A 13,088-nucleotide genomic window follows, 5' to 3' on the forward strand; every position below is an offset into this window, starting at 1 on the left:
CAGCCTCTATATAGTGTTGGCTGAAAGGAGCCTCATGAGGCCTTTTCTTTATTTTCTGAACCCACTAGATGGTGCTCTTGGTTTAATGAAAGGGGCTCACAGAATGGCAATTCACTGTGATTAAAACCTTTTGTTGAACAAAAAGCGCCATTTATTGGGCTGAGAAAATAAAAAAATGATTCATGAAGCTTCATTCAACCATCACTGCGTCTAAAGTGAGAAATCAGTGCAAAGCATTTTGTGGGCTACAATGTACACATACTGGCATTTAAAGGGTTAAATTCCGAAAAATATAATTAATGATTGATATGTATATTTCAGGCTGACTAGTGTTAAAAGATAAACTTGTTTAATGTAGAACAGTATTTATATAATATTTTTTACAGCAGTTTTAGAAAGGCTTGTCCTCAGGACCTCAATGTGAGGTTTTTTTTTTTTTTAATCTGGCACTGCAAAAAAGAAAAAAATAAATAACAATGCATCAGAATCATTGTTGCTGTCAGTCATTGACCAAGCTCAGAACCTAATAATATGAACAATCAAATTCTCCTTGAATTAATTTTGTGGAAATTATTTCAGTTTTCTGTTTATTTTTTCTATAAAAAAAACAGTGGAGCCATGTCAGGGTTTCCGCGGGTAATTAAAAAGCATTAAAAGTCATTAAATAGATTTTGCGAAAATTAAGGCCTTAAATGGCATTAAAAAAGCATTAAATTCGATGTCCAGAGGCATTAAAAATTAAATACACTTGATGGAAAAAAAACCCATTGTTATTCCTGATTTATTTTGATTATATAAACATTTAATAATTTTGATCGGAAGTATAATGTGATGATTGACAGCAGGACCCTTTAATTGGCTATTGTTTACGGCCGGTGCACAAAGTCACAACACCGGATGCTTGGAATGCAGCGTGCTGTGAGGGTGCTCATGCTGTGGCGAAAGAGCGGAGGGAATATTAGCAAATGTCGGAAAAATGGGAAAAGATGCTGAAAAATGCTACAAGTTTCAGCAGAAGTGGTTGGATGAGGAACTATTCAGAACCTGGTTAAAGCCCGTCGACGGTAAACCCGGAGAGGCATTTTGCAGCGTGTGCAAAAAGATCTTCAAACTTTGCAAAATGGGCGTCAATGCGGTGAAAACTCACATGCTGTCAGATAGTCACAAGTCGGTGATTAAAGGCAGGCAGCAGTTAACTGTGCTGAATTTCTTTGCCGTGACCAGCAACGCTGTCGCCACCACAACTGCAGCTGCTGCTGCTACTGCTACCACCACCACCACCACACCTGCCGCTACAGTGACCGCCTCCAGCCTTTTCAGGTGAGAGTTAGGCCCAATTCCAATCCGGCCCCTAAAGACTCAAGCCCTGAACCCTCACTGACTTAACTGACGTCAGCTGTAAGTGACTGAGTGTGAGAGTCTGAAAGGGCTCCGGATCTGCTCCGGATGCTACAACTGGCAGCTCTGGGCGTGATCATTATCGGTTATTGTAAGCATATATTCCACACACAAAGAATATCTATCTATCTATATATCTATGTATATATATCTATATATATATATACAGTACAGGCCAAAAGTTTGGACACACCTTCTCATTCAATGCGTTTTCCTTATTTTCATGACTATTTACATTGTAGATTCTCACTGAAGGCATCAAAATTATGAATGAACACATGTGGAGTTATGTACTTAACAAAAAAAGGTGAAATAACTGAAAACATGTTTTATATTCTAGTTTCTTCAAAATAGCCACCCTTTGCTCTGATTACTGCTTTGCACACTCTTGGCATTCTCTCCATGAGCTTCAAGAGGTAGTCACCTGAAATGGTTTCCACTTCACAGGTGTGCCTTATCAGGGTTAATTAGTGGAATTTCTTGCTTTATCAATGGGGTTGGGACCATCAGTTGTGTTGTGCAGAAGTCAGGTTAATACACAGCCGACAGCCCTATTGGACAACTGTTAAAATTCATATTATGGCAAGAACCAATCAGCTAACTAAAGAAAAACCAGTGGCCATCATTACTTTAAGAAATGAAGGTCAGTCAGTCTGGAAAATTGCAAAAACTTTAAATGTGTCCCCAAGTGGAGTTGCAAAAACCATCAAGCGCTACAACGAAACTGGCACACATGAGGACCGACCCAGGAAAGGAAGACCAAGAGTCACCTCTGCTTCTGAGGATAAGTTCATCCTAGTCACCAGCCTCAGAAATGGCAAGTTAACAGCAGCTCAGATCAGAGACCAGATGAATGCCACACAGAGTTCTAGCAGCAGACCCATCTCTAGAACAACTGTTAAGAGGAGACTGCGCGAATCAGGCCTTCATGGTCAAATAGCTGCTAGGAAACCACTGCTAAGGAGAGGCAACAAGCAGAAGAGATTTGTTTGGGCCAAGAAACACAAGGAATGGACATTAGACCAGTGGAAATCTGTGCTTTGGTCTGATGAGTCCAAATTTGCGATCTTTGGTTCCAACCGCCGTGTCTTTGTGAGACGCAGAAAAAGTGAACGGATGGATTCCACATGCCTGGTTCCCACTGTGAAGCATGGAGGAGGAGGTGTGATGGTGTGAGGGTGTTTTGCTGGTGACACTGTTGGGGATTTATTCAAAATTGAAGGCACACTGAACCAGCATGGCTACCACAGCATCCTGCAGCGACATGCCATCCCATCCGGTTTGCGTTAGTTGGACGATCATTTCTTTTTCAACAGGACAATGACCCCAAACACACCTCCAGGCTGTGTAAGAGCTATTTGACCAAGAAGGAGAGTGATGGAGTGCTGCGGCAGATGACCTGGCCTCCACAGTCACCGGACCTGAACCCAATCCAGATGGTTTGGGGTGAGCTGGACCGCAGAGTGAAGGCAAAGGGGCCAACAAGTGCTAAACACCTCTGGGAACTCCTTCAAGACTGTTGGAAAACCATTTCAGGTGACTACCTCTTGAAGCTCATGGAGAGAATGCCAAGAGTGTGCAAAGCAGTAATCAGAGCAAAGGGTGGCTATTTTGAAGAAACTAGAATATAAAACATGTTTTCAGTTATTTCACCTTTTTTTCTTAAGTACAAAAAGGTGTGTCCAAACTTTTGGCCTGTACTGTATATATATATATATATATATATATACACCTTCTCATTCAATGCATTTTCTTTATTTTCATGACTATTTACATTGTAGATTCTCACTGAAGGCATCAAAACTATGAATGAACACATGTGGAGTTATGTACTTAACAAAAAAAGGTGAAATAACTGAAAACATGTTTTATATTCTAGTTTCTTCAAAATAGCCACCCTTTGCTCTGATTACTGCTTTGCACACTCTTGGCATTCTCTCCATGAGCTTCAAGAGGTAGTCACCTGAAATGGTTTCCACTTCACAGGTGTGCCTTATCAGGGTTAATTAGTGGAATTTCTTGCTTTATCAATGGGGTTGGGACCATCAGTTGTGTTGTGCAGAAGTCAGGTTAATACACAGCCGACAGCCCTATTGGACAACTGTTAAAATTCATATTATGGCAAGAACCAATCAGCTAACTAAAGAAAAACCAGTGGCCATCATTACTTTAAGAAATGAAGGTCAGTCAGTCCGGAAAATTGCAAAAACTTTAAATGTGTCCCCAAGTGGAGTCGCAAAAACCATCAAGCGCTACAACGAAACTGGCACACATGAGGACCGACCCAGGAAAGGAAGACCAAGAGTCACCTCTGCTTCTGAGGATAAGTTCATCCGAGTCAGCAGCCTCAGAAATCGCAAGTTAACAGCAACTCAGATCAGAGACCAGATGAATGCCACACAGAGTTCTAGCAGCAGACCCATCTCTAGAACAACTGTTAAGAGGAGACTGCGCGAATCAGGCCTTCATGGTCAAATAGCTGCTAGGAAACCACTGCTAAGGAGAGGCAACAAGCAGAAGAGATTTGTTTGGGCCAAGAAACACAAGGAATGGACATTAGACCAGTGGAAATCTGTGCTTTGGTCTGATGAGTCCAAATTTGAGATCTTTGGTTCCAACCGCCGTGTCTTTGTGAGACGCAGAAAAGGTGAACGGATGGATTCCACATGCCTGGTTCCCACTGTGAAGCATGGAGGAGGAGGTGTGATGGTGTGGGGGTGTTTTGCTGGTGACACTGTTGGGGATTTATTCAAAATTGAAAGGCACACTGAACCAGCATGGCTACCACAGCATCCTGCAGCGACATGCCATCCCATCCGGTTTGCGTTTAGTTGGACGATCATTTATTTTTCAACAGGACAATGACCCCAAACACACCTCCAGGCTGTGTAAGGGCTATTTGACCAAGAAGGAGAGTGATGGAGTGCTGCGGCAGATGACCTGGCCTCCACAGTCACCGGACCTGAACCCAATCCAGATGGTTTGGGGTGAGCTGGACCGCAGAGTGAAGGCAAAGGGGCCAACAAGTGCTAAACACCTCTGGGAACTCCTTCAAGACTGTTGGAAAACCATTTCAGGTGACTACCTCTTGAAGCTCATGGAGAAAATGCCAAGAGTGTGCAAAGCAGTAATCAGAGCAAAGGGTGGCTATTTTGAAGAAACTAGAATATAAAACATGTTTTCAGTTATTTCACCTTTTTTTGTTAAGTACATAACTCCACATGTGTTCATTCATAGTTTTGATGCCTTCAGTGAGAATCTACAATGTAAATAGTCATGAAAATAAAGAAAACGCATTGAATGAGAAGGTGTGTCCAAACTTTTGGCCTGTACTGTATATATATATGTATGTATGTATGTATGTATCTATCTATATATATATATATATATATATATATATATATACATATATTTATAGATACATAAATAAAAATAGATATAGATATATATTCTTTGTGTGTGGAATATAACCACTGGTATTCCTCTGACTTCATGTGTGTTTATGTACCATCTTAAATCCTTGTTAATGTAATGTTTCATTGTTTATCTATCTGTTTTTTCGCTCTCCTTCCATAACGTTACCATTTGCATATCTGCTGACCGTGTTTTCAGTTTTTTTTTTTAATAACACTTCCGGTGTTCGGAGGGCAACCCCTGTATTTGACGTCACAACGCTATGAACTGTGGGTAATTTCCTTACGGGGCAAGAATAAGGGGGCATAAAGGGCTCACTCACTGACTCACTGACTTGACGATTTGACAATGGGACAGACCTCACACACTCACACACTTCACATGAACGCGCCTATAAGTCAGTGAGTCTGTAAGGGATCGGATTGGAATTGGGCCTTAGTTTTTCACATCATTCTTCAGGCTGGTTTTGTTATTTTTGAAATGTGCAAATAAATTCTGAGACTGTAAACCATCTTGTGAGCAGAGGTGGGCAGAGTAGCCAAATATTGTATTCAAGTAAGAGTACTGATACTTTAGAACAATATTACTCAAGTAAAAGTAAAAAGTAGTCATCCAAATAATTACTTGAGTAAGAGTAAAAGAGTATTTGGTGAAAAAACTATTCAAGTACTGAGTAACGTCTGATTTATTTGTAAAATAACATGAACGTAATCAATCAATCAAAAATAATAATCTGCAAATTCATGTATTTTAAACAATACCCCTTTAACTAAAACAAAAATAAATTAAATCTTTACAAACATAACATAAATCAAGGCACAAGAAACACAAATATATTCTTATATATACTGTACATATATATATATATATATATATATATATAAATATATACATATATATATTTATATATATATATATATGTACAGTACAGTACAGTTGTATTGGTCATAGTACAGCACACCTTCTCATTCAATGCGTTTTCTTTATTTTCATGACTATTTACATTGTAGATTCTCACTGAAGGCATCAAAACTATGAATGAACACATGTGGAGTTATGTACTTAACAAAAAAGGTGAAATAACTGAAAACATGTTTTATATTCTAGTTTCTTCAAAATAGCCACCCTTTGCTCTGATTACTGCTTTGCACACTCTTGGCATTCTCTCCATGAGCTTCAAGAGGTAGTCACCTGAAATGGTTTTCCAACAGTCTTGAAGGAGTTCCCAGAGGTGTTTAGCACTTGTTGGCCCCTTTGCCTTCACTCTGCGGTCCAGCTCACCCCAAACCATCTGGATTGGGTTCAGGTCCGGTGACTGTGGAGGCCAGGTCATCTGCCGCAGCACTCCATCACTCTCCTTCTTGGTCAAATAGCCCTTACACAGCCTGGAGGTGTGTTTGGGGTCATTGTCCTGTTGAAAAATAAATGATCGTCCAACTAAACGCAAACCGGATGGGATGGCATGTCGCTGCAGGATGCTGTGGTAGCCATGCTGGTTCAGTGTGCCTTCAATTTTGAATATATCCCCAACAGTGTCACCAGCAAAACACCCCCACACCATCACACCTCCTCCTCCATGCTTCACAGTGGGAACCAGGCATGTGGAATCCATCCGTTCACCTTTTCTGCGTCTCACAAAGACACGGCGGTTGGAACCAAAGATCGCAAATTTGGACTCATCAGACCAAAGCACAGATTTCCACTGGTCTAATGTCCATTCCTTGTGTTTCTTGGCCCAAACAAATCTCTTCTGCTTGTTGCCTCTCCTTAGCAGTGGTTTCCTAGCAGCTATTTGACCATGAAGGCCTGATTCGCGCAGTCTCCTCTTAACAGTTGTTCTAGAGATGGGTCTGCTGCTAGAACTCTGTGTGGCATTCATCTGGTCTCTGATCTGAGCTGCTGTTAACTTGCGATTTCTGAGGCTGGTGACTCGGATGAACTTATCCTCAGAAGCAGAGGTGACTCTTGGTCTTCCTTTCCTGGGTCGGTCCTCATGTGTGCCAGTTTTGTTGTAGCGCTTGATGGTTTTTGCGACTCCACTTGGGGACACATTTAAAGTTTTTGCAATTTTGTATATATATATATATATATATATATATATATATTTTATTTATTTATATATATATTTTTATATATATATATATATATATATATATATATATATATATATAATATGTAATTATGTACTCAGAGGTGGGTAGAGTAGCCAAATATTGTACTCAAGTAAGAGTATTGTTGCTTTAAAACAATATAACTCAAGTAAAAGTAAAAAGTATTTTGCATTAAAACTACTCTGAAAAGTACAATTTATCCAAAAAGTTACTCAAGTAAATGTAACTGAGTAAATGTAACTAGTTACTACCCAGCTCTGCTTGTGAGCCATTTCTAATTCACTATAGAGTGACAGTTAATTTAAATTTAGATTTTCTCATATATTCAAGATTAGCATTGTCAAATGCTTACAATTTTGTCTGTCTATCTATCTATCTATCTATCTATCTATCAAATAAATAAATAAAAAAACTATCTGCAGTTGGACATGGGCATTAAATTTGTTTAATGTGGCATTAAAAAGGGCATTAAAAAGCATTAAATTAGATTTGCTGATACCTGCAGAAACCCTGCATGTAAACAAACTGGCCATTAAAGGCTTAAAATCCTCAAAAAATAATTAAGATTTCATATACAGTAAAGGCCAAAAGTTTGGACACACCTTCTCATTCAATGCGTTTTTTTATTTTCATGACTATTTACATTGTAGATTCTCACTGAAGGCATCAAAACTATGAATGAACACATGTGGAGTTATGTACTTAACAAAAAAAGGTGAAATAACTGAAAACATGTTTTATATTCTAGTTTCTTCAAAATAGCCACCCTTTGCCCTGATTACTGCTTTGCACACTCTTGGCATTCTCTCCATGAGCTTCAAGAGGTAGTCACCTGAAATGGTTTCCACTTCACAGGTGTGCCTTATCAGGGTTAATTAGTGGAATTTCTTGCTTTATCAATGGGGTTGGGACCATCAGTTGTGTTGTGCAGAAGTCAGGTTAATACACAGCCGACAGCCCTATTGGACAATTGTTAAAATTCATATTATGGCAAGAACCAATCAGCTAACTAAAGAAAAACGAGTGGCCATCATTACTTTAAGAAATGAAGGTCAGTCAGTCCGGAAAATTGCAAAAACTTTAAATGTGTCCCCAAGTGGAGTCGCAAAAACCATCAAGCGCTACAACGAAACTGGCACACATGAGGACCGACCCAGGAAAGGAAGACCAAGAGTCACCTCTGCTTCTGAGGATAAGTTCATCCGAGTCACCAGCCTCAGAAATGGCAAGTTAACAGCAGCTCAGATCAGAAACCAGATGAATGCCACACAGAGTTCTAGCAGCAGACCCATCTCTAGAACAACTGTTAAGAGGAGACTGCGCGAATCAGGCCTTCATGGTCAAATAGCTGCTAGGAAACCACTGCTAAGGAGAGGCAACAAGCAGAAGAGATTTGTTTTGGCCAAGAAACACAAGGAATGGACATTAGACCAGTGGAAATCTGTGCTTTGGTCTGATGAGTCCAAATTTGCGATCTTTGGTTCCAACCGCCGTGTCTTTGTGAGACGCAGAAAAGGTGAACGGATGGATTCCACATGCCTGGTTCCCACTGTGAAGCATGGAGGAGGAGGTGTGATGGTGTGGGGGTGTTTTGCTGGTGACACTGTTGGGGATTTATTCAAAATTGAAGGCACACTGAACCAGCATGGCTACCACAGCATCCTGCAGCGACATGCCATCCCATCCGGTTTGCGTTTAGTTGGACGATCATTTATTTTTCAACAGGACAATGACCCCAAACACACCTCCAGGCTGTGTAAGGGCTATTTGACCAAGAAGGAGAGTGATGGAGTGCTGCGGCAGATGACCTGGCCTCCACAGTCACCGGACCTGAACCCAATCCAGATGGTTTGGGGTGAGCTGGACCGCAGAGTGAAGGCAAAGGGGCCAACAAGTGCTAAACACCTCTGGGAACTCCTTCAAGACTGTTGGAAAACCATTTCAGGTGACTACCTCTTGAAGCTCATGGAGAGAATGCCAAGAGTGTGCAAGCAGTAATCAGAGCAAAGGGTGGCTATTTTGAAGAAACTAGAATATAAAACATGTTTTCAGTTATTTCACCTTTTTTTGTTAAGTACATAACTCCACATGTGTTCATTCATAGTTTTGATGCCTTCAGTGAGAATCTACAATGTAAATAGTCATGAAAATAAAGAAAACGCATTGAATGAGAAGGTGTGTCCAAATTTTTGGCCTGTACTGTATATATTTCAGGCTGAAGTAGTTCATTGACCTAGCTCAGGGTCTAAAAACAACTATTGAATTCTCCTTGACATGTATTTTATGGAAATTATTTCAAATTTTTTCCCCCTATAAAAACAGTAGAGCTATGAAACAAGCCATTAAACAATTAAAATCCTCAAAACATAGTTAATATTTAATATGTATATTTCACTCTACAGTAGTTCTAAAAGACTAAATTGACTTGTTCAAAGTGGCAAAAATATTAATATATTATATTTGTACAGCAGTTTTTGGAAAGGTGATTTTTTTCTGTCTATAGGGACTTGTACATTATTTTATTGAAAAAACTTAAACACCACCTACATTATGTACCACCATTTTCCATCTGTCACATACTACTACAACCTTTAATACTGATAACTCTGTTGCTACATTTATGATCATGACTGTTAATTACATACTATATTGTTATCCAGTTAAAATTTATATTAGGTACATATATATTCATGTACTTAGATCACAATGTGTTACACACGAAACAGGAGCACTGTCATAAAAGGCCTTTGTCTTTTACAATACATGGGGTACACTTCAATTCTTAACAGCATGACAACACCATGTTGTTGTCCACATTATATAATTTCTTTATCATGACAGTGTATTACATTTCAATGTGGACGTTGCATTCTATTGACATAGCTTGTTTTATCAACATTTTGCCTCTCTTAAATAATTCAAAATCTCTATGTGAGCTGGAAGCTGAAAAAGCGTGAAGCCGAGGTCCCGACAACGCTGCTAGCAGCTTTAATTATTATTCTTTCTTTCATCCGCCGCATCTTTAAACTGGAATTTGACCCCCTAAACATGCTCCAAAACTCACCAAAATTGGCATGCCTATCAGGACTGGCGAAAAATTTTATGAAATGAAAAAATTAATCCGAAAAGTTTGCATTACAGTTTCTTTCAAAATGAACGCACTGTGTCGGTACAACACCGAAAATTAACTTTTTTTTTTTTCCTTCAACAGCAAACACATGGTTACTGTAGTCACCAAATGCATGTGGTTGGGTTTAGGCAACAAAAGCATGTGGTTAGGTTTAGGAAAAACAGAACAGGGTGGTTGTTGGACCCATCAGGTATCAACAGGTATCAAGTATAACATTTCTGATCATTTGTTTGCTCATAGTAATGGTAGTCATCCCTTCACTTGGATAATTATGTGTGCACATAAATGACTTGATTTGTGCACATTAGCAGTTTAGTTTTGGTGTGTAAGCAGAAAGTGCCACACACTAGTGAGGGGGCTTGATTAAGATAAATCCATCATATGATCAGCTGATTCTACCCTTTTAACCTCATTGTTACTCTGTCTACACATTCATGGAAACATTTGATATTTGTTCTCTGCAGATCGTCATATAGGTAGGAAGGCAGAGGAGGCTGGAGCTGTGCTGCTGAGTCTGAATCTGCTCAAACACAACATCAAACATGCTAGGAGGGCTGCAGCCTTTCTATGGGTCATCCAGGTCTTCTCTGCATCAGGTAACTGCACACACACACACACACAAGCACGCACACACGCAGGCATGCACGCAGGCATGCGCACACACACACACACACACACACAGACACGCACACACACACACACACACACACACACAGCACTCACTGATCAATTGATATTGATATGTATGAAATGTGCTTTGTCATCAAATCCTGTCAAAAGACCCTCCCAATGGATCCTCCCAATTCTACCAAGAACCAAATCCTTCCTTCAGAGAATTTTCAAGGATGCATGTGTGTATCCTCAGAGTGCATTAAGTGCCCACAGTTCTTTGCACATGATTTGCCGGAATTGCCACACAATAAGTCACACCTGGTCACTAGCTAGCCTGTTCCAATTTGTGTTCACTGAATGCTTAGAATGGGTGTTGCCTAGTCTCTGAAGGACCCCTTTTGGAAGGACCCATCCTAGAAAGGAAGCATCCTTGACATTGAGAAGCACTGTTTATTTTTTCTATCTCACTACTTCCTGCTTTTGTATTAACTATTTATTAGGGCCCTAAGTCCCTCTTGTTTCTGGTACATTTATTAGGGACCTCGGCCTCGGCCCTCTTGTTCCTGCAAAGTTTATTATTATTATTGTTATTATTATTATTAGGGACCCTGTTGTTTTTGTAGCGTTTATTATTCTGTCTTTCTTTCTCCCACCGCCTCTTTAAACTGGAATTTGACCCCCTAAACATGCTCCAAAACTCACCAAAATTGGCACGCATGTCAGGACTGGCGAAAAATTGTAGGAAATGAAAAAAATAATCCGAAAAGTGCCAAAATGGCCTCTCTAGTGCCACCTAGCAGTCTAGGCACACTAAAATGGCTGCTGCGGCTTGTAGGAATGACGTAGAAAGATGAAACCAAAACTGGCTTGTTCGTCTCATCGAGACTCACCGTTTATCGTATGGGCTTCAAACTCGCACACAAGACAGATCAACTTGTCCTAATCAAATATTCTGTATAACTTTTTCATTACTTGAATGGTTTGGATTTTATGGCATCTTCCAGGTGATGTCTTACAAAACCTCTTGATGATTTTGTTGTGCCACCTAGACACACTAAAATGCCCGCTGCGACCGGTAGGAATCCCGTAGAAAAACCAAACCAACACTGGCTCGTTCGTGTCATCAAGACCTACAAATCACGCACTGTAACTACTGACCTAAGTCCAACAGGAAGTGCGCTATTGCCCTTTCAAAGTAAGATGTCGTTTTTCACAAATTCTCTCTCTCAAAAAATATTTCCTCCTACATCATTTATCCTATCGGTTTCAAACTCGCACACATGACAGACCAAGCCCTGCTAAACAATTCCTCTGAACAACTTTGTCATTACTCGAACAGTTTGGATTTTAAGGTGTTTAAGGTGACATGTCACGAAACCTCTTCACAATTTTTGTGCCACATAGACACAGTAAAATGGCTGCTGTGGGCTGTACGAATGCTATAGAAAGATTAAATCAAAACTGGCTTCTTCATTTCCTCGAGACCTACAAATCAGTCATTGACACCACTGACCTAAATCCAACAGGAAATGAGTTAGTGCCTCTTAAAGGTGACATGTCACAAAACCTCTTGACAATGTTTGCACCACCTAGACACACTAAAATGGCTGTTGCACCCTGTAAGAATTCTGTAGAAAAATCAATCCAAAACTGGCTTCTTTTTCTCCACAAGACCTACAAATCACTCATTTACACTGCTGACCTAGATCCAACAGGAAATGAGCTAGTGCCTCTGAAAGGTGACATGTCACAAAACCTCTTGACAATTTTTGCACCACCTAGACACACCAAAATGGCTGCTGTGGCCCGTATGAATGGTGTAGACAGATTAAATCAAAACTGGCTTCTTTGTCTGATCAAGAGATACAAATCACTCATTGACACCAACAACCTAACTCCAACAGGAAATGAGCTAGTGCCTCTGAAGTAACATGAGCAAATATGTCAGCTGTGAGCTAGACATCATAAACGTATGTCCAAGATTGCATTTTTTATTTTACAAACATGAAGCCTATATCTATGCGTTCAGAACGAGTGTATCTCTCTCGTGGTATGTTCAGATTGATGATTGGACCTACGGTTTGGGACTGAAAGGGAGGAGTTGAAAGCCACCTCCATCTGCCTGCTCTTCAACTTGTCTCTCTCTGTCAGTGGTGGACTTAGGATGTTTGTAGGTCAGGGGTGAAAAGGAAAAAAGGGCACCTACTGCATGATGGGGGGGGGGGTACTGATGTGGAAAAAAATCTGTTTACCCCCTAAACCTGCTCAAAAAATCACCAAAATTGGCATGCATCTCAGGACTGGTGAAAAATTTTAGAAAATGAAGTAATTAATCCTCAAAGTTCCATAATGGGCTGTCTAGCGCCACCTACACACACTAAAATGGCTGCTGCGGCTTGTAGGAATGACGTAGAAAGATCAAA

At 40.1% G+C, this 13,088-nt stretch overlaps 1 protein-coding gene across 2 annotated transcripts in view; it reads left to right on the plus strand.

The window, feature by feature from the left end:
* The window catches only part of agbl1 (AGBL carboxypeptidase 1), a 746,393-nt gene that overhangs the window by 103,031 nt on the left and 630,274 nt on the right, over positions 1-13,088 (plus strand). For both annotated transcript variants that reach the window (XM_078168290.1, XM_078168291.1), the window contains exon 5: positions 10,518-10,649. In XM_078168290.1, the coding sequence (XP_078024416.1) occupies positions 10,518-10,649 (132 nt within the window). The remainder of the gene's footprint in view (positions 1-10,517; positions 10,650-13,088) is intronic.

This window comes from Epinephelus lanceolatus, chromosome 5 (genome assembly GCF_041903045.1).
Source record: "Epinephelus lanceolatus isolate andai-2023 chromosome 5, ASM4190304v1, whole genome shotgun sequence".
Taxonomy (NCBI): domain Eukaryota; kingdom Metazoa; phylum Chordata; class Actinopteri; order Perciformes; family Serranidae; genus Epinephelus; species Epinephelus lanceolatus.